The sequence below is a fragment of the Lygodium microphyllum genome, chromosome 14 (assembly GCF_053477565.2).
Source record: "Lygodium microphyllum isolate KBCC chromosome 14, Lygodium_microphyllum_v1.1.10, whole genome shotgun sequence".
In the NCBI taxonomy this organism is placed as follows: Eukaryota; Viridiplantae; Streptophyta; class Polypodiopsida; order Schizaeales; family Lygodiaceae; genus Lygodium; species Lygodium microphyllum.
Window position 1 is genome coordinate 32507921 of NC_141148.1, and position 27920 is coordinate 32535840.

A 27920-nucleotide genomic window follows, 5' to 3' on the forward strand; every position below is an offset into this window, starting at 1 on the left:
ACACACACACACACACACACACAAATACATATACACACATATACACTTGTGAATGCTTTTAAATTTCACCCACTAAAATTTTTAACATCTATCTTCCTTTAATAATGCATTGCTCTTAAGGAAAAATAAGAGACACCCAAACAAAAAAAGGTTGGCCTAGTCTTTCATAGGCCAAAAGAGAACTCAACTTACTTTTGAACATGACCGCTCCATATGCGCATACCGAAATGGTTGGTATTGTAGCTCATGATTCCATGCGGGTGTGATGTGGTGCTCATGAAAAACATTTTTGATAGTAGGTACAAAAACATTCAACTAAAAAATGTGGATATTTTAAAATCAAATAATATAGACTTGTAATATTTATAACTAAAAGTTTTGTAAAGCTGAAGGTTTTACACAATTTTTATGGAATTTTGAAGGTTTTCTTTTTTAAAAATGTACAATTCATTTCTGTGAACAACGTGATGATCAAGCATATGAACAGGATTTTAAACGGGTTCTTTCTGAACAATGTGAATGATCAAGCATGTGAACAGGGTTTTTGTAAGAGACCACAAGAACAAAAGGGTTTAGGAGGTTTACTTGAGTCGAGGGCGTACGCAGACGAAGCAGGTTCAATGGCGGACGTTCAGCAGCAACAGGTACGCATAACGATTTGTCTGTCTCAGCGTGTTACATTTCTTTTTCCTTAACTCCGCAAAACGAAGTGAAACGGCTAGGCTTTCAACATGTTACAGTTTGTTCCTCGTTTCCGCAACAGGTAGTGAAATGGCTAGGCTTTCTCCCATTACAAGAAGAAATAACCCGCCTCCTGCCTACTTTCAAGCGTTCGCGCACTCATGCTCCCATGCTCGCATGCTGTGTGTGCACACTACAACTTGGCTGTGGACTTTTTTTGTAACGTTCAAGTAGCAGGGGTGCCTGATTGGTTTTTGAACAGAAGTAGCAGGAAATGGAGAAGGTTGGGAAGCAGCAAAAGTTGAAAAACGTTTGCACTGAATTTCCCAAGCATGTAGACCTTGTATTCTGAAACGCTCTTTACTTGCCAATATACATGCAAGTAGACAGAAGGAGATGCTATTGATTCCGTCAGTGTGGGGAATTATTAGGTTCCTGCCAATGGAGACTATAAAATGACAAGAATATTGACATAGACTCAACACACTAGGACAGAGTTGAGGGGAAAAGTAAGAAGCCTAAGTTTGTTATTGGACACTTCTGAGAGAGAGTTTACCTGTCTGCTGATGAGGACTTTGAACTACAACGATGAAGTGTCACTCTGATCAATTTCAACTATTTGCACTGTTTGAAAACTAGATTTAGGTTTTCAAGAGAGAGTTTACCTGTCTGAGAGAGAGTTTACCTGTCTGCTGATAAGGACTTTGAACTACAATGATGAAGTGTCACTCTGATCAATTTCAACTATTTGCACTGTTTGAAAACTAGATTTAGGTTTTCAAGGGATATGCAGATTATTGTATCGAGGCTCATATGTCTAGTCTCCTGAAGCATATTTGTTTGCCTATTGTTTTAATTAAATTTGGTGAATATTGTGTATCTGCTGCAGGCACTCTATTTACTGTATGAGTCTGCTTCGGGGTACTCCTTGTTTCAAGCCTATGGTCTGGATGAAATAGGACAGACTGTAGATGCCGTGCAGCAGTCTGTGATTGATCTTACACGATTTGGGAAGGTTGTGAAACTTATAGCCTTCAAACCTTTTAGCTCAGCGCTGAATGCCCTGGAACAGTGCAATGCTGTGTCTGAAGGTTTGATCACTCTCTGTTATTTAGAGTATGAGTTATATGCTGGTGGGAAAAAAATCGTTATCAATTTGCTGCAAGGGGTTAAAAGTGTGCCTCAAATTGTCCATGTGTGGTCCTATACTTGGTTTTAGTGTGTAGTGGGTGCAACTTCCTAGCTAACCTGAAACTTAAGCTCATTGTAACACATCAAACTTATTACAGGGATATTGACAGAAGATCTTTCAAATTTTCTGGAGTTAAATTTGCCCAAGGTTAAAGAAGGGAAGAAAGCAAAATTCTCTGTTGGGGTTGCGGAACCTAAACTAGGCTCACAAATTTTGGAGTCGCTGCGAATTCCATGTCAAAGCAACGAGTTTGTGTCTGAATTGTTGCGTGGGATTAGGTTACACTTTGCAAAGTTTGTCAAAGATTTAAAGGTACCATTTAAAACAAAACTCATTCATTTAAGTCAAGAGAGCAAGTGCTTCTTTTTTCAGCTTACTCTGGACGTTGTTGTCATTCTGTGCATAGACCTTAAAGTTCCTCTCTGTAACTGTTATGTCACTCCCAGTAATGGGCATCATGAAGCCATGAGATTGGAACACCAGATAGCTTTACTGATCAGGCAGATGATAATATGGTGCCTGGGTGCACTTCACAGTTGAACTGGGCTTAGGAGTGCATCTTGCTGCTTGCATTAGATAGGGTAATATGAGGGGAGGTTGTAAAGGGTATGTGCTGCTGCGAGTGGGTGGAATGTTTGTCCGCCATTGAGAATACTCCCAAGGAACTTTTAGATTATTGTTTATGATGTTGGTCGTGCTTTGAGATATTCTGCTATGTTGAGTGTGTTTTACTTTGAGCAGGAAGGGGATATTGAAAAAGCGCAGCTTGGGCTTGGCCATAGCTACAGCAGGGCCAAGGTGAAGTTTAATGTTAACAGAGTGGACAATATGGTTATCCAAGCCATTGCATTACTTGATACACTCGATAAGGATATCAACACCTTTGGGATGCGCGTCAGGTGATTGTGGACTGTTGCATACCATTCATTGTAACTTGGTGCAATTTTGCTGCAATTGCGCGCTTGAAATGGTGAATGGATTCTGTTTTATGTGAAGGTTTGAGTGATTTGTACTGATTGTCTTAACCTTCTGATGGATAAATAGGGAATGGTATTCTTGGCACTTTCCAGAGCTGGTCAAAATTGTTAATGACAATTACATCTATGCAAAAACAGCCAAATTTGTGAAGGATAAGTCCAAGTTGACAGATGATTCGTTGCCTGAGCTAACAGAAATTGTTGGAGATGAAGACAAAGCAAGAGAGATAATTGAGGCTGCAAAAGCCTCTATGGGTACTGAATGGACTTTTTCCTTTTGTTTTTTCAAGTGATATGCATCTCAGAACATACAATAATGCATCTTGCATGCATTTCTGTCTGTGTCTATATTGTATGATGCCTATGCAGATATATGAGTTGATTGCAGTTTTGAAAGCTCTTTGCGCAGATACACAGATCTCTCTTTAAGAAAAAGTTTAAGTGACATGCTATTCCAGTTGGTTGCTGTGGAGATATGCAGTTGTGGTCTTTTTGATATGGATCTTGAAACAAGTGGAACGTTGTCATGTTATTGCAAGTACTTGTTATTGTGTCTTGATTGTACGATGGGTCTATCTGATGGTGCTGGCAGCTGCTAATTGGGCTTTTCTGAGTCATTCAAGCTGTGTTTGCTTGTCAGCTTCCAAGGTGAATTGGTGGCTTTGGTCGATCAGATGAGGGTTTTTCTTGAACCTTATCACTCCTTACATTACTGTGATCCATACAGGCCTTGGCTCTAGATCAGGTCACCATCAACCAGCCAACTTACTCATTAAGAGCAGAAACTGTTGTGGTGAGGCTGAACATTCACACATGTTCTATAAGGAACAGGCTCAGATGGCCAATAGTTTTCTCATTCTCAAGTTTGCCTCTGAGTCTTAAAGAGAGCCAATACATGCCTTGGATATGCACTTCAATTGGTGAACTTGATGCTTTGTATGTTGTCTAAGATTTGACTTATGTTTTGACAAATTTTGTGCTCAAGGGTTCTGCATGTAGCCATCTGATTGACTGGTTGACTGACCTACTATAGCAGTTGTAGTAATAGATGCCAAAGTCACACCCCGAATCTACCTCATGGAATGATGGCTTGCTACATTTCCCTAGGAATTCACAGCTACCCTTTCACTGGATATTACTGCTGGAAACACAACTTTTCTCCAGGAATTCACAACTGCCCTTTCACTGGATACTGCAGGAAACATGACTCATTACAAGGATTATGATGTTTATTGGGACTTAAAAGGTTCTGGCATGCAGCTTGTTACTTGCTCTTTGGATCATGCTACCACACCTATCTCATTTGATTCTGTGACCCAATCCTATCTGATGATAGAGTCTATAGAACCATTGAATGTCGTACATTGTTTTCATTGGACCTGTCATACTTATCCACATCCTCCTCAATGACCCAAGTGTTGGGAATAAAGGGCCATCGTGCCTTTTATATGTTCACGGGTGTGAACACACCCTTAGCACATTGTACTTTCATATATATATCTATCTAAAAACCTGAAGAGGTACACTTGTCATTGTACCCACAAGTCGTGCTCACTCTCACTATCTACTTTGCACTCTATCTCTCTCTCTCTCTGTTGCTAGCATTGGCAAGCACTGCGTGTCTCGATTCTTGCGTCTCTGAGCTCAAGCAAGTGGTATCAGAGTGCAGGTGTTGAATGCTCCATCAGTCGTACACGAGTCAGTCGGTAGAGTCGGAGTTGCAAGTTGGGCGATAGGATTGACGAAGTTAAAGTCTTTGAGTTGCAGGCGTGGGTGACAGGATTGTTAGGGGCGCGCAGCAATGTTGGACGGCGTGCGACAGGTCGTGGATAGGCGATAGTTGCTCCAGGTGTAGGATAGGGCATGTAAAGAAAATACCCTAACACAGAAGCATAAACAGAAACCGTACAACAAAGCACAGATTGATAAAAGGACACAGTTAGGGGTTAGGGTTAGGGTAACTCAGAGACAATGAACACAGTGAATAAATGAAATGATATGACTACTAATAATACAATACTCATGCAGCAAACACACTATGCAGTGAATGAATACTGGACCTCGAACTCCTGTATCTCAAGGATCAAGGTAGGGGTAATGAGTTGGAGAGTGTGTCATACTCCGAACGGATCCCGAATCCCAGCAAGGCATCCTCTGGATGTCGAACACCAGCAAACGCAGCAATGTGAGCTAGATCTGATGCAGACTGCAGTCTATAGAGAGAGTGTGCAGAAAATGCAGGCTGTAGAGGAAGGTAGACAGTAAACGTAGACTGAGTGGAGTTTGGCGACAACTGAGGAGAGAGAAAAACTATCAGGCGCAGCAGGTAGAGAGAGAAAACTGCCAAACGCAGCTGAGGAGAGAGAAAACTGCAGACGACAGCTGACAAGTGAGAGAAAGACTGCAGCGACTGCAGCAAGAGAAAACTGTTAGGGCGGCAGCTGGGGTCTGCAAACGCAGCAGTTTGCTGATGTGGCAGGCTGTATGACAGCAGTGCAGATGATCAACAGTCAGTTGCTAGGCAGAAACAGCAGCAATTAGCGTGTGGAGAGCTGGAAACAGGCGCCTGACTGTAGGGAACAGTGATGGACAGCAAGGGCTGAGATGTCCTCTGCGAACGGGGTGTGGGTAGCAAGCTGATAATATCTGAAACTTGCAAAAACGAGATTAAGGGAAGAGTGGAGGGCTGGCTACCAATTTATAGAAAATTAGGGTTCTAGATTCTCTCCCACTTAACTCTCTCGATCCGCTCCCCGTTTTAGGGTTTTGACTAAAATAAGCCTAAAATAAGCATGTTTTGGGGCTGTTTAAGTGGCTAAGAGCAAATTTTAGCTCAACACCCCCTCTCAGGCTTAAAATAGGGCGAGAAAAGTAGGCCAGCTTAAATTTTGATTTACCCCAAGGCGTTCCACCCCAAAGCAGCCAGGGCATCAGACAAAGGGTGCACGTCGGCTACCCAGTGGCCTACTAAGACGACAGCGGCGATGGTTATCTTACCAAGGGAGCCCAAGTGATCATCTCAGAGAGGCCAAGGAATCGGATCAAGGTTGCTCGGAGGTTGTCCAAGGGCCTACCAAGTCCTACAAAGGTGGATGGAATCAATGGACTTGTCTTTTTAATTTTATTTATTTTGGAAAATACATAAGCAATATAGGAGCAGCGGCCGATTAAGTGACATAGGAAAAGATAAAGAGAGTTTTAAACCCAAGTCAAACACAAAACTAGCAACCCAATCCCTCGCACTGACTAGGATAAGTGCCTAAGGATGAGAAAAAGTGTGTATGTGCCAATCATATGGTGAATATATGGAAAGGCAAAAAAAGAGGATGGTGGGCTTAGCAAGACAAGCAAAGCAAGCAAGCAAGCAAGGGTAGGGAAACTGCCTTTAGGAGAATTGCCATGTGTGATGCTACGAATATGGTGAATCCTAGAGTCCACCACTCCAAAAGACCGAAAAGGGATAAATGCGCACAGATGCATGTTGATATAAACAGAATACCAATGCATAGGGTAATGCAAAGGGAGATGCAAGATGTCATGCTCATGCAATATGCGATGCAATGGTGCCACTGGGATAGTGCCCTTGTAGGGGAATTGTTCACTTGTTCAAGTGCTCTTTTACAATCAGGTCATCCTGACTGCGGATTACAAATGTCCATAATACAATACAAAAGAATAAAGGAATGTAATGTTTAAAGAATGTAAGCATCATCACTGTCATTATCAAGAGTAGAAGCCGCCCCCTCTCAAACTGGAAGGGAAAGCAAGAGGGAGGCACCCTCTCCTTGTCAAGTTGAAGAAGTAGGGGAGGGTGTACCCAAGCCGATCCTGGGTAGCAGGTACTGAAGAATTGGCAGGTTGACCGCTTTGGTTAAGATATCTGCAAAATTATCTGATGAAGGCACAAACTCAAGGCGAATAGTGCCTAGCTCAACGTGCTCTCTGGAAAAATGGAAGTTGACTGCCACATGCCTCGAGAATGATCATCCACTATCAAAAAGAAGTACAATGTGCCGTTCAAAGCGACAGTGGATGTCGGCCCGCAAAGATCAACGTGAATCAATCTAAGAGGCTCCTCAGCTCTATGTGTAGACTGCTGAGGAAATGGGGTACGGTGCTGCTTCCCGAGCTGACAGGCTTTACAGACATCTCAAGCTAGCTTTAGGCGTGAAAGACCCTCAACTAGTTCATGGCGTGACAACTCATAAAGTGAGTCATAACCAAGATGCCCCAAGCGAAAATGCCAAAGACGCTCATTGTGCGTAGGCTCCCAAGATGTGGCTTAGGCATGGAAGCTATGAAACACGGAGCCCTCGGCAGTTGGCTCGGTGAGAAAGTGAGTCATGTGGTATAGGCCATTAGGCTGTGTCTCACTGCGAGCAATTACTAAACTAGTCTGAGAGTCAAGGACCTCGACTGTGGTTGCTGTAAAGAAAACTGCTCACCCCTACCGGCAAAGCTGCTGAACAGATAACAAGTTCACCCCAAGTTGAGGGATATGATATATATTGTCCAGCAAAGCCAGATCCGGACCCTTGTCAGTGGCAAAACTGACGCAACCTTGAGCCTGAATCTTGACCGAGGAGTTGTTTCCTACACGGACCCGCCCTGCTGCAGGGGCTTGGGTACGGAAAATGTCTTCTATAGGAGTCATGTGATGTGTAGCTCCACTATCCACAACCCAAACTGGAGCTGAAGTGCTCGGCTGTGACGAGTGGGCCTCTGTAGTAACCTCATCAGGAGGCAACTCACAGATGTGGACGAGACTCGTATTGGACGTCTCTACGAAGACAATGTGGGCCTTTGCAGACCAGTCAGACAAGCCCTCTGGAGTTGAGAACGTTGTCAATTGAGATGGCTGTGCGGTGGCAATGTGAGTCTGACCTTTAAACAGTCCCTTGCCATCACCCTGCCTCCCCTGCTGGGGGTTGCCCGACTGTGGGACGGGGGTCTGAGACTTAGGTTTTGGTGTTGTGTCTCGTGCTTTTGATTGACACTTGTCATCAAAATGGCTAGCCTTTTGACAATGTTGACAATACCTATTCTTTTTAGGTACATTCTGCCATCCTGGCTTAAGTGGTGACTAGGAGTTTCCTTGAGAATCCCTAGATTAATTTAGCTTTTGAGTTTGATTTTGATTTTGAGTGGAGGTTTGATTTGGTTTGCCCTTCCCTTGTTGCCCTTTCTGAGAATGAGCAAGAAGAGTTCCCTCTGAAGAGGAATTCATATGAAACTGATCGAACAACCGTGAGTAACGCAACAACTGACACTCAAATTCATAGAATGTAGGCATGGTAGGCTTTGAAACTATTCCTTTCACAAAATTGAAGTATTTCTTGGGGAGTTTATTGAGGAACAATGTGACGTGATCGTCAGAGGACTTGGGAGTCCCCGTAGTGGGGAATTCAGCAAGAAGACGCTGATACTCAGCCAACTTGACTTTCAAGTCATCCCGGTCAGTGATTTTGAAAAGCTGAAGCTCATGGTCAAGATTAATATGACAGGTTCTATCCCAAGCCCCATAGCGGTCAGTCAACTGTGCCTATCGCTTTGAGGCTAAGTCAAAATGTTGAAGTTGAGAATGAAACTCAGGCAATAAGCCCTGCATCAGCTCGACAATAGCGGAGGCATTCCTAGCCTTCCATGAGTGGACGACCTAGTATGGAACAAATGTGGGATCGAGTTGTGGTTCCAACCCCTGCATAAGATCCCATAGGTTCTGTGAGTCAAGGACATGCCTCATCAAATTCGACCAAGTAGTAAAATTTGACCCGTTAAAACGAGTCTTGTCATTAAATGCATTCTTGGCAGAAGATGAGCTAGAACCATGAGGTGTCGAGTAGGAGGTGGATGTGTTTGATATGAGAAAGAGGGAGGGGGAAGAGGTGGGTAGGTAGAAGTAAGGTGTGAGTGTCCAATGAGTGTCGATTGATGCGGAGGCACTGGAACATGAATGTTTCCATAAAGGGCCGGTGTAGATGGAGGCACTAGGACACGGTAGCCTTGTCCAAAGTGAGGCTGGGACACAGCAGTATGACCAAAAGGTCCACTAGGCAATGCCATGGAGGCAAACTGTGGAGGCAATTGATCCACACTCCAGAGAGACTGAGTGGGATACCCAGGTTGCAATGATCCCGAAAGTGTGTATGAGGTAGTTGGAACGCCACCTGGCTGAGGGAAGGATGAGGTCCTAAAGAATGTGCCTATGTTTCCATAACCCCCCGGTGTGATGTGCGGTGCGACATGAGGTGTTTGAAATGGAAATGTAAATGGTATAAATGAAAGTGGTGAAGCAGCGGAAGAAGGTGGTGGGATGGGTGGGTTTTGAAAGTGAGGTGTATGAGGTGCAGATTCTTTTTGTTCATTTTTATCATTTAAAGATTGAAAATGAAACTGTGAAGATGATGATGCACCATGTAATGAAGTGAAAGGAACACCAAACTCATTCTGATTATGTGAAGTAGACGGAAAAGAAGGAAGGGCAGAAGAAGAGTTACCTGGCTTTTTCTTATAATCCCCTTGACGTGTGTTAACATACAAGAATTGAGGACCTTTTTCGTAGTCAACAGTCTGGACTCTTTCTTCCACATGATCTCTACCAGTATATTGCAAAACAAAAGAGGTAAAAGAAGAAGGCACAAAAGACGAATCAAAAGTACCTTGCACCGGAGAGGATGGAAGAGTCTGAAAAAATGGAATATACTTTGGATCTTGCTCTCCAAAAGGGGGGCCTATCCCTGAGGGAGGTCTCGACGGCCCTGCAACATCAGCAGACTTATGCGCAACATCTGAAGAGTGAAAATCATGCATACCTTCATTCAAAAGCTTTTCTTGAAGGGCAATCCTTTGGTCGAGCTCCTCAATCTTCTTTCGTCGATCGGCTATGATTAGTTTATATTCTTCAAAGGTCAGCTTCCCTATCTTTTCTTCCATGTACTTAGATGTGTCTTTCACCATGTCGGAACTTTGTGGAGCAAGCTGATCGGCCTACTCTTGCTCGGTTCTCGGCATAGGGTGTTCTGGAGACTGAATCTGTGTTGATGTGTTCGAAGTCATTTGAACCTACTGTAGTTCTTGCTTCTTGCGAAGAGCTCTCAGATCAAAGGTCTAGGTATCTCAGAGAGTACTAGGCTCTGATACCATGTAAAGAAAATACCCTAACATAGAAGCATAAATAGAAACCCTACGACAAAGCATAGACTAATAAAATAACTCAGCTAGGGCTCAGAGACAATGAACACAGTGAATAAATGAAATGATATGACTACTAATAATATGATGCTCATGCAGCAAACACACTATGCAGTGAATGAATACTGAACCTCGAACTCCTATATCTCAAGGATCAGGGCAGGGGTAATGTAAACGCCCCGAACAACGTAGTATGCTTAACAATTATGATATTCGCTTGTTTTCAAGATTTAATATAAAAGAGAATGAACACTTAAAGCTAAAAATGAAAATTACTCACAAAATTATAGCCATGAAAATGTAAAAGTAATGGAGACAAGATTGAGGGTTGAAGATGGGCAACCCCCCCCGAAGGAATGTATTTCTGCTCAACCCAAGTCCCTTAGGGAAGAGCTCAGTTACAATCAACCTGAGAGTGAGAAAAAGGTAATTCTCACTCTCACAAGATCATGCAAAGATGTACAAACACACGTGCATTATCTATTATGCAATGATAAGAACTGATTTCTTTACAATATGAGAGAAGAAAAAGGGGAAATCAGCCTTTCTCCATCGTTGATCAGCAGTACATGGATAGGGCTTGCTTCTTGTAGCTAAAATGGAAGAAAGAGCTCGAGAAGGAGGTGCTGTAATGAATTTACAGGCTTGCTGTCTTGTAAAACAGCAGTGATAGAAGAGGGAATATGGAGGAATTTGATAATGGAGAAGTGGGGGATGATGATGGGGATGGATGGGGCCAGTTTCTGGCTATTTGTGGGTGCTGTACATGAGTTTACAGCAAAGAAAAATGATGATCAATGAAGAAAAACGAGCTCTTATTTATAGGAGAGGGGAGAGCTAGTACAAAAGGGGAAAGTGGAGTAGCACAAGACAAGTGTCCAGCCACATGTCATGAGATGTGATAAGTGGTGGGACACTTGGAAACTTGTGTGACAAGTGTCTTGACACTTGTCTCTTCTCTATGGCCTTCCTTTTTGGGTTGAATACTGTCAAGAATAGAAACAACCAAATTTAGTAAGCACAGTCAGAGTACAGAACTTACTATTTTTAGAATGACATCCCTATTTTTTAGGACTAGCATTTTTAGGCTAATTCGAGGCTCCTAAAATTTAGGGACCTCCTAAAATTTAGGGATCTCCTAAAATTTAGGGACCCCCCCAATATGGGTATCATATGAAAGCTTTTTCCGTGTACATCGCAAAAATGGTATCCGAATCTTCATGTGACTTTCCTATGCAAAGAAATGTGCATTTCAAGCTTTCAGCCCACACATGCACATTATACAAGCATTTCATGATCATGCCATCTTGTTGATTGTAACTGTCTGTTCTGGTGGATCTAGCCCACACTTCAAGGCATCAATCCTTTCTGTGTGCGAGTCTAACCCTGATATGCGTGAGTTCTAGTCACAGGCGCCCAATCGGGTCATATAGGTGGAAGTGTGAACTATCTTTTCTCTAACCCACCGCGTGGGTCCACCATAACCTGTGACCACTCATCAGTGGCCAGCTCCAATGCACTTTTCTTTATATCTAATTAGTGCAAAGGAAATAAATTTAATAAATCATTATATAGACAAATTAATGAAAAAGGATACAAATTCTGTTTCTATAGAGTTGTGACAGCCCTCTGGCTTTTATTCAGCTGTCCTCAGCTGAAAAGCTTCTTGATATTGCTGTAGAATATTTGGGTAATCCTTCATGAATTTTTCATCTACCCACTGTGCATCTGTTGTGGGTAGATTTTTGAATTTTAGTAAGAATTTTCGTGTCACAAGGCCACTTCTCGTGGTTCAATCCTTGAGAAATAAAATCTTTTCAGGTTCCAAGAGTTGCTCTGTTTCTTCAACTTCTGGGGGATCTTCAGTAATGGGTTCCTTTGGTTCTGGTCCTATGTAAGGTTTTAGCAAACTTACATGAAAAGCATTGTGTATTTTCCAATGAGCAGGAAGCTCAAGTCGATAAGAAACTTCATTTATTTTCTCAATCACTTTGAAGGGTCCAAAGTATCTACTGGAGAGCTTTGGAAAAGATGAATTTTGACCAGAACCTTGTTTGAGCTTGCTTTTATCAAACTTTAGCAAGACATATTGACCTTTTTCAAAAGCCAAAGGTCTTCTTCGTTTATCTGCTTGCTTCTTTTGTCGCTCTTGGGAAACTTTGATAGTGGCTCAAACTTGATCCATTGTGGTTTTTAAATCTGAAGCAAACTCATCAGCAGCAAAAATCTTATCTTTAGTGCGAATAATTGGAGGAGGAATCACTTTACCTTGTACTATTTCATTTGGAGCTTTCCCTGTGGATGAGTGCACTGTATTGTTGTAAGCAAACTCCAATAATGGAAGATATTTCTCCCATTGTGACTTATGTTCACTAACATAAGCTTTCAACATATCCAAAAGAGTGAGATTCATCACCTCTGTTTGGCCGTTAGTTTGAGGATGAAAAGCTGAGGAGAACTTTAAAGTGGTTCCCAAATTCTCAAATAAAGCACGCCAAAAGTTACTTGTGAATTTGGAGTCTCTATCTGAAATGATCTCAGAAGGCATACCATGTAATCTGAAGATATGTTGAATGAAAAGTCTTGCAGCTTGTGCGGATTTCAATGTTTTATGACATGGAATAAAATGTGATTGTTTGCTGAATCTATCAATTATAACCCAAATCATATCATGACCTTGAGGTGTTCTTGGAATACCTGAGATGAAATCCATTGTGATAGATTCCCATAGATCTTTGGGCACTGGAAGAGGTTGCAACAATCCTGGAATCTTCTGCCTATCATATTTGGATTTTTGGCATACCAGACAAGCCTCAATGAAGTTATGTGTATCTTTTCGTAATGTTGGCCAATAAAAGTAGCGCTCAATTGCACTTAGAGTGGCTGCCCTCCCTCTATGCCCTGCATAAGGGGGTTCATGACTTTCTTTAAGCACCTTTTGTCGAACAGGAAGAGTGACACAAAGGCGATTGTTCATGAGAAGGTAACCGTCTTTGATGGAATAATCTGGATGAGAACCTCCTTGCTGTAAATTTGACCAAATTGCTGCAAAATCAGTATCTTCATCATAAGTATTCTTCATCGTTTGAAAATCTTCATGATGAGCCACTGTAATAGTTGCAATGCGAGGCACTCTAGAAAGTGCATCAGCAACTACATTTTGTTTCCTTGGAGTGTACATAATTTGAAAATGAAACATAGACAAGAAATTTTCCCATCTTGCATGTTTCTCCTGCAAATGCTTTTGAGTCTTGAAATACTTCAAGCTTTGATGATCGGTTTTAATAAGGAATTCATTGCCTAAAAGATAATGTTTCCATATCTTTAAAGCATGAACCACTGCTAAGAGCTCCTTTTCATAAATGTCATACCTTTTCTCCACATCATTTAGACGGCGGCTTTCAAAGGCTACGGCATGGCCTTCTTGATTTAGCACTGCACCAATACAATCACCGCAAGCATCTGCTTCCACCACAAATGGTTTTACCAGATCTGGAATGATAAGAACAGGTCCAGAAGTAAGAGCTGTTTTCAGCCTTGTGAAGGCTGCCTTCTCTTTTTCCTTCCATTGGAAAGAGATCTTCTTCTTTGTAAGGTCATGAAGTGGAGAAGCCATATGTGCAAAATGCTTGATGAAGCGGCGGTAATAAGAACATAAGCCAAGAAACGATCGCACCTCATGTACATCACGAAGATGAGGCCATTCTTGGATTATCCTGATCTTTTCAGGATCCATCTGAATCCCTTCAGAAGAGATGACATGCCCAAGGTAATTTATTTTATGCATGAAAAATTCACTCTTTTTACCATTTACCAAGAGTTGATTTTGTTGTAGTAATTGTAGAACAATTTCCAAGTGTTGATGATGCTTCTCTTCATTCTTACTAAAGACAAGAATATCATCAAAGAAAGTACCGACATATTGTCGATGCTCTCTAAAGATGCGCTCCATCATTCGATTAAAGGTGGCTGGTGCATTGGTTAATCCGAAAGGAACCACCAAGAATTCATAAAGACCGTATGAAGTGCGGAAAGCAGTTTTGTGTACATCTTGTGGTATTACCCTAATTTGATGATAACCACTCTTTAGATCAATGCGGCTGAAAACCTTTGAGCCTCCTAGACGATCCAAAATGTCATCAATTCTGGGAATAGGAAACCGATTCTTCACAGTGATTTTGTTGAGGGCTCGATAATCAATGCACATCCTGAATGTGCCATCTTTCTTTTGAACAAGAAGAACCGGTGAACAAAATGGTGAGCTACTTGGCCTAATTAGCCCACGGTTGAGTAGGTCTTCGACTTGCTTTCTGATTTCTTCTTGTTGAGGACGGCTCACACGGTATGGTGCTATATTAGGAGGAGAACTGCCCGGGATAATATCAATATGATGGTCTTCTGGCCTTTCTGGGGGAAGCTGATAAGGAAGATCTTCCGAAAACAATCTTTATACTTTTCCAAGAGCTGAAGTTGCTCTTGGTTTTCAGCATTCATATTATCTTTTACATCAGTGACATAAAGCAGACAACATTGAACACAATCCTTAATTGCTCTAGAGACTTGCATATGGCTTACCATAGGTATGGTGTCTCCAGAAACTCCAGCTTGGATTTCGTACTTCTTGCCTTTGTTGGTGAGTTCTACCTTCTTTTTCTGAGAGAAAATGGTTGAATCTACTCTATGATTCCAGGGCATGCCAAGAATCACATCGCAACCATCAAGGTCTCCGATACAGAAGGTATCTTCGTCACTGTAGCCTTGAATTTGAAACTTGAGCTTGCCAATGTAGGGTATCACAGTCTTCACTGTGTCACCTTCATCAGCATTTAAAGCTTGGCGAACTTCTGCCGGAGTGTCCATCTCTTCATTCTTTAATCCAAGCTCTTTAGCTAATTGCAAGGAAATGATATTTTCATTTGCCCCAAGATCTATCAAGAATAGTGCTTGCTTACCTTGCAACTGTCCCAAGCTTTTAATAATTTGCGCGTCTCTGGAGTGTGAGTTGTGTTTGCAACTACATCACTGATAGCATTGATTTTCACTGGCGACTTAGGCTTGTTGTCAGAAACCTTGCTTTGTCCCTTGTTTGGACATTGCTTCGCTATGTGGCCTGTTTGTCCACATTTAAAGCACTTCCCTTCTTTCATGAAGCGTTGCTTTTCTTCTTCGGAAAGTTGCTTTGCTTGTGGGTATAGATTGGAGCGAAATTGAGGAGCATTAGGAGGTGCATAGGGCTTCATCTTCTTTTGATTTGATGGCTGCTTTTGCCACTGTTTTTGTCCTTCATTTGGGGCTGAATACTCCTCATCATCAGCTACTCTCTTCTTATCATTCTTTTGGAATGATTTGTTGCCATTGTGCTCCATTTCCCATGTCTCAGCATGGTCAATGAGTTCCCTGAGACTAGAACAATGATAATGATTAAGAGCAGTACGAAGTTTAAAATGCAAACCTCCTTGAAACTTCCTAAGCTTTTCCGAACTGCTGATCTTCTTGAAATGTTGGACCTTCAAAAGTAGCTCCCAAAATCTCTTGGTATAGTCACCAAGTGACTCATTTTTCCTTTGCCAAAGCCGATCCCATTCCATTTTTACATCTCTTTTGAAATGAACAGGAAGAAATTGGCTTTGTATCGAGCAAACAAAGGACCGCCATGATTTTGGGGCAGCATGATCATATTCCAACCCCGTCCACCAAGTATGAGCTAAGTCGGTTAAATGTAAAGCTGCAAACTTAATCTTTTCTTTTTCTTTATACTTGTCACGACCATACAAAATTTGAAATTGACGAATAAACTTCAGAAGAAGATCAGGATTTCGGGAACCATCATACATACTAAACTTGATCTTCTTTTCAAGTTGAGATAGTGACTTAGTCTTCTTCTTCTTCTTATGCCTTCGTCCATGCTCGGATCTTGAGGTTGAAGATGATGAAGTGCTTGATGGGGATGAAGATGGAGACGAGGGTGAAGAATGTCGACGCCTTTGACGATGATGAGGTCTTCCACGAGAAGGGTGTGACTCTTCATTACTAGAAGAGGATCCATCAGAATAGGCGCGAGATGACTTTGAAGAAGAGGATGAGCTTCGACGCGATCTCTTTCTTGAAGTAGAATGGGACTGCCTCTTAGAAGTAGTTGGACTTCTTGATCGGCTCCTTTCATTGGTATGGCTTTGTTTCCTTGAAGTAGATGGGCTTCTTTCCTTGAATTCTTTGGGATTCTCAACTTTTTCTAGTTTGAGAAGTTGCTCACGAATTTGCTGATTCTCCTCTCTAAGACTTTGAATGGCTTGAAGGATAGCACTCGATTGATCCATTGAGACTAAAGAAAAAAAATATGCTCAAGCACTCAATGCAAGGGCTGAAAACAAACAAACTTATAGTTGTAAGCACTACCAGTGTTGGGGGTGAGGACCGAGCCAAAGCTCTGATACCACTGTAAACGCCCCGAACAACGTAGTATGCTTAACAATTATGATATTCGCTTGTTTTCAAGATTTAATATAAAAGAGAATGAACACTTAAAGCTAAAAATGAAAATTACTCACAAAATTATAGCCATGAAAATGTAAAAGTAATGGAGACAAGATTGAGGGTTGAAGATGGGCAACCCCCCCCGAAGGAATGTATTTCTGCTCAACCCAAGTCCCTTAGGGAAGAGCTCAGTTACAATCAACCTGAGAGTGAGAAAAAGGTAATTCTCACTCTCACAAGATCATGCAAAGATGTACAAACACACGTGCATTATCTATTATGCAATGATAAGAACTGATTTCTTTACAATATGAGAGAAGAAAAAGGGGAAATCAGCCTTTCTCCATCGTTGATCAGCAGTACATGGATAGGGCTTGCTTCTTGTAGCTAAAATGGAAGAAAGAGCTCGAGAAGGAGGTGCTGTAATGAATTTACAGGCTTGCTGTCTTGTAAAACAGCAGTGATAGAAGAGGGAATATGGAGGAATTTGATAATGGAGAAGTGGGGGATGATGATGGGGATGGATGGGGCCAGTTTCTGGCTATTTGTGGGTGCTGTACATGAGTTTACAGCAAAGAAAAATGATGATCAATGAAGAAAAACGAGCTCTTATTTATAGGAGAGGGGAGAGCTAGTACAAAAGGGGAAAGTGGAGTAGCACAAGACAAGTGTCCAGCCACATGTCATGAGATGTGATAAGTGGTGGGACACTTGGAAACTTGTGTGACAAGTGTCTTGACACTTGTCTCTTCTCTATGGCCTTCCTTTTTGGGTTGAATACTGTCAAGAATAGAAACAACCAAATTTAGTAAGCACAGTCAGAGTACAGAACTTACTATTTTTAGAATGACATCCCTATTTTTTAGGACTAGCATTTTTAGGCTAATTCGAGGCTCCTAAAATTTAGGGACCTCCTAAAATTTAGGGATCTCCTAAAATTTAGGGACCCCCCCAATATGGGTATCATATGAAAGCTTTTTCCGTGTACATCGCAAAAATGGTATCCGAATCTTCATGTGACTTTCCTATGCAAAGAAATGTGCATTTCAAGCTTTCAGCCCACACATGCACATTATACAAGCATTTCATGATCATGCCATCTTGTTGATTGTAACTGTCTGTTCTGGTGGATCTAGCCCACACTTCAAGGCATCAATCCTTTCTGTGTGCGAGTCTAACCCTGATATGCGTGAGTTCTAGTCACAGGCGCCCAATCGGGTCATATAGGTGGAAGTGTGAACTATCTTTTCTCTAACCCACCGCGTGGGTCCACCATAACCTGTGACCACTCATCAGTGGCCAGCTCCAATGCACTTTTCTTTATATCTAATTAGTGCAAAGGAAATAAATTTAATAAATCATTATATAGACAAATTAATGAAAAAGGATACAAATTCTGTTTCTATAGAGTTGTGACAGGTAATGAGCTGGAGAGAGTGTCATACTCCGAACGGATCCCGAATCGCAGCAAGGCAGCCTCTGGATGTCGAACACCAGCAAACGTAGCAATGTGAGCTGGATCTGATGTGGACTGCAGTCTAGAGAGAGAGAGTGTGCAGAAAACGCAGGCTGTAGAGGGAGGTAGATAGCAAATGCAGGCAGTGTGGAGGCTGGCGACAGCAGCTGAGAGAGAAAAACTGTCAGGCGCAGCAGGTAGAGAGAGAAAACTGCCAAACGCAGTTGGAGGAGAGAGGAAACTGCAGATGACAGCTGACAGGTGAGAGAAAGACTTCAGCGACTGCAGCAAGAGAGAGAAAACTGTTAGGGCAGCAACTGGGGCCTGCAAACGCAGCAGTTTGCTGATGTGGCAGGCTGTACAACAGCAGTGATGATGATCAGCAGTCACTCGCAAGGCAGAAACAGCAGCAATCAGCGTGTGGAGGGCTGGAAACAGGCGCCTGATTGTAGGGAATAGTGATGGACAGCAAGGGTTGAGATGTCCTTTGTGAATGGGGTGTGGGCAGCAAGCTGATAAAACTTGAAACCTGTAAAAACGAGATTAAGGGAAGAGTGGAGGGTTGGTTGCCAATTTATAGAAAATTAGGGTTCTAGATCCTCTCCCACTTAACTCTCTTGATCCGCTCCCCGTTTTAGGGTTTTGGCTAAAATAAGCCTAAAATAAGCATGTTTTGGGGCTGTTTAAGTGGCTAAGAGCAATTCTTAGCACAATAGGGCAGTCGCGTGTTGATGTAGATGATTGGGGAACGGAAGCAGGTAGCAGGGCACGCGACGGGGCTGAAGGCAATGGTGCTGCGTGACGCGGCGTTGCTGTGTGATGGGCGACTGCACGGCGACCAGCTGATGCACGGCGACTGACTGGCAGGTGCGCTGACGACGGACGCGGCACTTGACGAGACCCGCGCGACCTGAACGGGCGCTGTCAGTCTTGACGGGTCAACGAACCCGTCATCCAAAACATTATTTTCTTCAAAATCTTTTTTTGAAACTCCTCCCTCTAACCGGAGTTTGCGCGCATAAGCACAGAGCACATATTTGTGCAATCTTGGCTTGGAAATTTGGGGCTTTTCCCGGATTTGGGGATTGTGATGCAGATCAAGACCATTTGTCTCAGAAATTGCAGGAATTTGTGACATTTTGCCTCCGACATTTGGGGCTTTTCATGTACATGCAAAAATTGGGTTGAAATTTACCAAATTTCTCGACATTGATGCACATTGGACCTCAAGCAATTTGGGGCTTTTGCAGTTTGGGCAAAATTTGTGCACCATTTGGTCATTTTATGTATATGCGGGTTTAATTCCATGCAATTTGGACATCTAGCACTTCGAAAAATTTGGGGGTTTTGTTGAAACTGCCCTATTTTGGCAAAATTGGCCTATTCTATGCATGTCAAAGACAGTGCAGATGCATGGTTGATGCTTTGAGCACAAAAATTTGGGGCTTTTCATTGTGCGTGTCAAATTTTGTGCCTGTGGATACATGCACAACAGAAATTGCAGCTAAAATTTGGGACTTCTCATGTAATGTGATGTATTTGCCCTTGGAACAACTGTAATTAGTTGTGGAGTGCTGTAGCACATGGTGCTTCTGAAAATTTACTTAAAGATCTGACATTTCTGCTTCTATGTAGTCATTTATTGCTGGTCGGTACTTGTTTATACCTTGGTCACTTGTGCAACAGTTTGGGCCTGCATTTGCTGAATTTTTTGGTCACATTTGGGCTGAAAATCATGGCTGGCAGCAATGACAGCAGTAGTCTCATGCACATTAAGAAGCTTGAAGGAGCACATACTTTAGCAGTCTGGCAAAAACAGCGCTACAATATCCTGTTGTAGAAGAAGTTGGCAAAGCCGATTAAGACCAAAGGGGCAAAGCCTGCAGATATGGAACAGGAAGATTGGGATGAGTTAAATGAGCTTGGACGCTCGACCATCGAGCTATCGATTTCTGATGCCTTGCTATTTAACATTGAAGGTTTGGATTGTATGTGCTATTCGGACTCGACTGGAAGAACTGTATGCACAGAAGAATGCCGCAAGCAAAGTGTATTGGCTGAAAAAGCTCATGGATTTGTGTATGAAAGAGGGTACAACAATGTCTACTCACTTGAGTGAGTTTAACTTCATTTTCAGCCAGCTGGTTGCCTTGAAGTTCTTGATTGATGAAGAATTTAAGGTTGCATTCGTGCTTTGCACTCTGCCAGAAAGTTGGGATACATTCAGGACTGCTATGAGCAATTCTAATGCGATTCTTTTGTATGCTGATGTAGAGAGTGCTCTACTCATGGAAGAAATGAATCGGTAGAACAATGCATTCAGTAAGTCTTCCAGTGCTTTGCATACTAGGGGCAGATCACAACAGAAAGGCAAATCTGATAGCAAGGGACGTAGGAAATCACGTGGCAATGATGTTGAATGCCATCATTGTGGCAAGAAGGGTCACTTTAAACGTGATTGCTACAAATGGAAGAAAGAGAAAGGAAAGGGCAAGAAGACAGATGATAGCAAGGAAGAGAAGAAAGAGAGAGTTAGCCTAAGAAGAGCAGTGTCAAAATTGAAGAGGTGAATATAGTCACTCATGACAGTGACAGTGGGAATGACGTACTCTTGGTCTCTTCACACTTTAGTACATATGCTTTAATTTCAGATACGGATAATGACATGTTTAGATTCAGATGGCTTCTTTCATGTCACCTCTCATCATGAGTGGTTCTCTGACTATACAGGGGGTCGACATGGCGTCCATCTTAGGGACAACTATGCATGTGACATTGCAGGTATTGACAGTGTGCAGTTGTAGTTTCAGCATGGTTTTGTCTTCACACTTCAGTATGTACGGCATATACGTTAGCTCAAGAAGAGCTTGATTAGCACAGGGCAGCTAGATGACGATGGATTTTATACCACCTTTGGTGATTGGAAATGGAAGATCTGTAAGGGATCTAGAGTGATTGCTAGAGGTTTTAAAAGTGATACCTTGTATCCTCTCCATGTATCTAGTGTGAGTAATTATGTTGTTGCTGTGACCGAGCAGCCAAGTGTTTCTTTGTGGCATGGCCGATTGGGACACATAAGTTAAATTGGAATGAAAGTGCTTTCTCGTTTGGGTTACTTGCCTTGTCTTCGTTATGTTGATTATGAGCATTGTGATCATTGTGTTTATGGTAAACATGCACAAACGTCTCATAAGAAATTTCTTTCGTTCTCTAGAGTTGGTACATTCTGATGTATGTCAGATACTAGGGTTATCTTTAGGGGAAAATAAATATTATCAACTTTGTCAATGATGCTACACGGAAGGTATAGGTTTATCCTATTCGTAGCAAGGATGAAGTGCTTGACAAGTTTAAAAAATTCTTGGCATTGGTTGAAAATCAGACTGATAAGACACTTAAGTGTCTTCGCTCTGATAATGGTGGGGAATATGTGTCCAAAGGCCTTTCAAGCATTTTGTGAGAGCAAAGGGATAAAGAGAGAGCTCACTGCACCTCATAATCCACCCCAAAATGGAGTTGCAGAGCGTATGAATCGGACCATATAGGATAAGGTCTGTACGATGCTGTCTCATGTTGCATTACCCCATGGTTTTTGGGCAAAGGTTGTTATGACAGCTATACACTTAATTAATCGGTCACCAAACAGGTCTTTGGGGAGGGGGGAGGGAGTTCCCCAAGAAGCGTGGTTGGGCAAGCCACCCTTGTATGCACACTTGAAAGTGTTTGGCTGTGAAGCATTTGTGCACATTTATAAAGAAAAATGCAGCAAACTTGAGCCAAAGCCTTGTAAATGCATTTTCCTAGAATATGGTGACAAGGGTGAAATAGGGTATAGATTATGGGATTCCGAGAAAAGGAAAGTAGTACGTAGCAATGATGTTATCTTTGGTAGGAAATAGCTCGAAAAGACTGAGGAGGTCCGTAGGGTTGTATTCCGGGAAGAAATACCTTTTGGGCATAAAAATGTGTCCGCTGTACAGCAGCAAATACCTGCTGTAAATGAACCTGCAAATGCAGAAAATAATGCTGAAAATGATCAGCCAGCTATTGCCCATAATGATGAGCCACTAGATGTGCGGGAACAGCCAGGACAGCAAGCTGTTAATGTTGATTTGCAGGCTGAAATGCTAGGACAGCAAGCTGAAAATGCTCAACAGCTAGTAAACAATGATCATTGGGTGAGGAGATTGTCTAGGGCTACTAGACAACTTGATAGATTCTTTCATGGTGCAGACAATGTGGTTGATTATGTCATTTTGATAGACTATGGTAAACCGTCTTGCTTCAAAGAAGCGACAGGCAAGACAACAAGAAATGGTGTAAAGCCATGTTGTCAAAAATGGAATCTCTTGAGAAAAATGGCACTTGGGACTTAGTGCAGCTACCTAAAGGGTAGAAAATCCTTCCATGCAAATGGGTTTACAAGATGAAGGCCACTTTTGGTTCCTCATCAAAGTACAAAGCAAGATTGGTTGCGAAGGGGTACAAGCAAGAACATGGAATTGACTTTGATGAGATCTTCTCTCCTGTAGTCAAGATGACTACATTGAGAATCATTTTGGACTTGGTTGTTGCTGAAGATATGAACAAATGGATGTAAAGATTGCATTCTTACATGGTGATTTTCATGAAAACATATATATGCAGCAACTTGAAGGGTTTGTGGCAAAAGGGAAAGAGAAGATAGTATGTAAACTCAAACGGAGTTTGTATGGGATGAATTAAGCACCAAGAGAATGATATCATAAGTTTGATACATTTATGCAGTCTCAAGTTTTTCATAGAAGTCAAGTGGATCATTGCTTGTACACCAAGAAGGCCGCAGATTGCAGCTTGATTATCTTGGTTCTGTACGTTGATGGCATGTTGATTGCTAGCAGGGATACTCATGTCTTGGAGTTTGGACTCACTGAAGCAAAGTCTTCACAACAGCTTTGACATGAAGGATCTTGGTGATGCAAATCACATTCTTGGCATGCGAATACTCAGAGATAGGTCAAAAGGATTACTCTATCTATCTCAACAGGAGTATATCTCCAAGGTTTTACAACATTTCAATACGGAGGGGGGGAAGCAATTGGGGTTCCATTGCCTCCACATGTGAAACTGGGTGCAAAGGACAGCCCTACATCTGATGATGAGAAGGCTGAAATGGCCAAGATACCATATGCTTCGGTTGTTGGCAGTTTGATGTATGCCATGGTTGCTACATGTCCTGAGATTGCCTTTGCAATGGGAGTGGTTAGCAGATATATGGCAAACCTTGGTAAAAAGCATTGGGAATCAATGAAATGTATTATGAGATACCTCAAAGGTATTTGTTGTTGGCTTTACAGATGCAGACTATGTTGGTCATGCAGATTGTAGAAAGTCCACTTTTGGGTATGTGTTCATCTTCACAGGAGGAGCAGTCTTTTGGATCTCCAGGCTACAAAAGTGTGTTGCATTGCCTATTACAAAGGCAGAGTATGTGGCTGCCACTGAGGCATGCAAGGAGGCTTTATGGCTTTCATGTTTGGTGGGAGAGCTTGGAATTACAGTGTTACTTGTTCTCCATTGTGATAGTCAGAGTGCTATCATGCTAGTATGGAATCCCGTCTTTCATGCAAAGACGAAGCACATACATGTGAAGTACCACTTCATTAGAGATGTACTTAACAGCAAGAGCATTGAGCTTGTCAAAGTGCATATAGATGATAATCATGCAAACCTTCTCACGAAGAGTCTTCTAGCAGAGTGGTTTGCTCATTGTCGACAAATGATGGAAGTTGGATAGATATATATGTATTTTAGCTTTGTACATACCTAGACTTAGCTGATTCTTTTCAGGCACATTGCCTTTAGGTGGGAGGTTGTTGGAAATAAAGGGCCATCGTGTCTTTTATATGTGCACGGGTGTGAATACACCCTTAGCAAATTGTACTTATATATATATATATATATATATATATATATATATATATATATATATATATATATATATATATATATATCTAAAAACCTAAAGAGGTACACTTATCATTGTACCCACAAGTCGTGCTCACTCTCACTATCTACTCTGCACTCTATCTCTCTCTCTCTCTCTGCTGCTAGCAAGCACTGCGTGTCTCGATCCTCGCACCTTTGAGCTCAACAAATGGCTTTCACGTTTGGTGGGAGAGCTTGGAATTACAATCACCTGTTCTCCTTTGTGATATCACCTGTTCTCCTTTGTGATAGTTAGAGTGCTATCATACTAGCATGGAATCCCATCTTTCATGCAAAGATGAAGCACATACAGGTGAAGTACCACTTCATTAGAGATGTACTTGACAGCAAGAGCACTGAGCTTGCCAAAGTGCATACAGATGATAATATTGCAGACCTTCTCACGAAGGGTCTTCCAACAGAGCGGTTTGCTCATTGCCGACAGATGATGGGGGTTGGATAGATATATGTATTTCAGCTTTGTACATACCTAGACTTAGTTGATTCTTTTCTCCTCTTCAAGCACATTGTCTTTAGGTGGGAGGTTGTTGGGAATAAAGGGCCATCGTGCCTTTATATGTGCACGGGTGTGAACTCACCCTTAGCAAATTGTACTTTCATATATATATCTATCTAAAAACCTAAAGAGGTACACTCGTCATTGTACCCACAAGTCGTGCTCACTCTCACTATCTACTCTGCACACACACACACACTCTCTCTCTCTCTCTCTCTCTGTGCTGCTAGCAAGCACTGCGTGTCTCGATCCTCGCGCCTTTGAGCTCAACACCAAGTTATTCTTGCATTCTTAGCCTTCCATTTGTCTTTATGATTGGAAGATATTGTTTCAGCACATTTATAATATAAACCTTGAGCATTCAACTCTCCTATTGTGTCACTTTAGTATCTCCTTTGAGAAACCTCGCTTGAATATTCTCCCACATAACCACTCAACTTGCTATCATTTTTTGCTTTAGCAATAGACCTGCAGTTTGCATAGGAAGTAGATAGCTTGTCCAATAGAGGAGAACATTGTTGAGGCCTCTCATAATGATGTTGCCCAAATGCATGGATACTGTCCACCTTTCAAATATGGGTCAAAATAAGAAGGCTGTATATCTATGTCATAGACATCATGAACATACGTATCATGCTGCCCAAAAGAATGCTGATCATACGTATCATGCTACCCCAAAGAATTATGGTCATATGTGCATCCAAAAGAAAACTGCTCAAGGAATTGATGACCATGATGTTGGTGTTGCTGTCCATGAAATGGTTGATGATCACCATAATACTAACCATGGGATGGTTAACCATCATAGAAATATTGATCAACATGCTGTCCATATTCATTAGCATAATGCTGCCCATGCCCATAGTATGCATGTTGATGTTCAATAGAATTTATATCACTATCATATGCATGCTGTTGCTCATACGTATGATCATAGTGTAGTGGTTCACAAAACCCACGACAACCCTATTGAGATCCAAGTGGCTGTGAATATGATGACAATGGAGTTCCATCCCTTGTTTGTGATCTACTAAAGTCCACTTGATCCATCTTTGGCACTTTTAGAAATTTTAAAGATGCAAGATTAAAACACTATAAGAAGATCCTTGTAAAATACATTGTCTCAAATCACTTCAGGTCTTCTCCTTTCCAAGCTCATAGTTTGTACTAGATGAAACCAAGTAAGAATCTCATGCTGGTGCAATCTTCGATTTTTAGGAGGGTACAATTAGTACTATTTGTAGCAATATTAGAGGATGGACTTGTCGAATTATTTGTAGCAATATTAGTACTATTTGTACTCCTCCTGATCAGGTGACCTGCTGCTTGGTACTTTTTAGCTTGCTTGCGTTTTCAGCCTACGACAGCTATTTCACTTGTCCATGTTAGTCTGCAGTATTTGTTACTCCATTCAGCTTGCGTTTTGGTGTTCTCTTGATTGCTGATTGGGCGACTCTCTATACAGGTTATCTTTGCTATTTCTGGCATTTTTGGGCTTTGTCTTCCACTTCCTATAGTAGTGATCCTTCTTTTTCGATCTGATTTTGGCTACCACTATGTCTAAACTCTTCTTATTGTGCGTTCTTTGCTTTTTGGCTGGTTGTACTCTCTCTCTCTCTCTCTCTCCATATCTTCACTCCTCTATCTTCTCTTCTTATTCTCTCCCTATGGCTCCTCCATGCACTTCTATTAATGATAAGTTACATGAACCTGACTATCTCAACTAGAATGTTGTCATGAAAGCTTGGTTTGTGTAGAAGTGGTTTTGGTACATTATTTGTGGAGCTATTTTTTGTCCTTAGTGTTCTTTTTCACTTTTTGAAGATTTCGATGAGGACAACCATGAGAAAGCTGTGCTTACATGGAAAACGGTTGATGCGGGTGCCTATTTTGCTCTTCTTTGATATACTTCTAAAGAAGTTCTATTGGTGGTTACCTCTCGCAAGACATCTTTAGAAGTATGGTTAAAGCTTTAGTTGTTGTAGGAGGCACTTTTCACCATGTGCAGTGATACTTTATGGACAACTTTAGCAAATGACGTTTGAGCCTAAGGACACCATTCAATCATTTTGCTCCGTGTTACATAAATATAGGACTAGCTTCGACACATGCACTTTGCCCTTCAAGAGGCACATCTTGTGGGAACAACAATCTACAAGCTCCCTCCCGAGTTTGATGGAGTAGCAAATGCTCTGAAGGCATAGATATCCTCTACACTTGTGAGCTTTACTCATGTCCTCAATGCTACTTGAGCATGAGGTATCTTTGTGTTTATAGGGCAGATTTCTGTCTCATCATGGAGTTTCTGGTGAGGCTCTTGTAGCTTTAGAGAGGGGTAACGAAAAGAAGGGGTCCAAGGCACTATGTTATCACTGTGGTAAGAAGGGACACTTGCAGAAGGGCTCTGAAGATTTAGTTTAGTGGCTTTGTGGAAGATGTAGAAGAAGAAGAAGAAGCAAGACTGGGACTCTTCTCCTGTGTCATCCTATTCCTTAGACTTCGATTCTGATTCTCTAGCCCAAGTGAAGACCAAGGCGTAGAAGGGACCCTTGTCTTTTGATCAAGGGAAGGATGCAGTAGCCTCTCCTTTTTCTGCTTTTTAGTATAGGTGATGTGGTCATCCCTCAGGACTCTCTAGTGTCAACGAGGGAGTGTGAGAGGGTGGTGAGATGGGGTAGTTGAGCCTCATCTATACAGGTATATAGGTGCACAAGTTCCAGAGAGGGATATCCTTGACTCATTGATTAAAGTCTCGTAGGTTTAAACCTTGGAGCTAGGATTGACATCCAGGTTCATGATGAGATGGTTATTTGATAGAGAGTAGGATTGGCTCCTAGTCTTGTGCTCCCATGAGGGGACACCTTGGTGGTCTTGCCATGGTCACATATGTATAGAGGCATTTTTGACAAGCTGGTTTTGTATGCTATTGCAAGACTATGATGACACACACATAGACATGCTATGGTTCTTCTCTATTTTCAGTAGTTGGTACAATCAACATCGACATTAGGTTCTCTCTGCGGCACCTTGGTGGTGGCTTGATCACCTATTGCTTGGGTATCCATGGCTCTACTTTGGTGGTTCTATGTTGTATGGACTATGATGAGTCATTCTCCTTGTGTCATTGTATCAGATCACCCATGATTTGAGAGGGTGTTAGCAAGATTGTCAGCTCATGTGTGAGTTTGTGCATGCCATGTAGGGCCGAGCACATTGTACTTATTTTAGGCATTTTTGTTGCGGCCATTTCATGTGAATTTTGGCATTTATGATGCTAGTCGGCCAGTATTTATTTGGAGCCTATTTTATACCTGTATATTGGGGCTCCTCGTTCTAAGTCATTATCATCATCATTTACAAGGTGGAGATAGGAGATAGGAGCTAGTGCTAAAGCCCATGCAGCCAATGACTCATTGTTATATGTGACTATCTCTTGTCTAGTATATGGATTCCATTTCGTGAGCA

At 41.9% G+C, this 27920-nt stretch overlaps 1 protein-coding gene across 1 annotated transcript in view; it reads left to right on the plus strand.

The window, feature by feature from the left end:
- The first annotated feature begins 511 nt into the window (after positions 1-511).
- Positions 512-27920, plus strand: part of LOC148025469 (nucleolar protein 56-like) — a 43719-nt gene continuing 16310 nt past the window's right edge. Inside the window, exons 1-5 of the mRNA XM_087692611.1 lie at positions 512-644; positions 1571-1772; positions 1971-2185; positions 2615-2772; positions 2918-3105. Of these exons, the coding sequence (XP_087548737.1) occupies positions 621-644; positions 1571-1772; positions 1971-2185; positions 2615-2772; positions 2918-3105 (787 nt within the window). The 5' untranslated portion in view covers positions 512-620. The remainder of the gene's footprint in view (positions 645-1570; positions 1773-1970; positions 2186-2614; positions 2773-2917; positions 3106-27920) is intronic.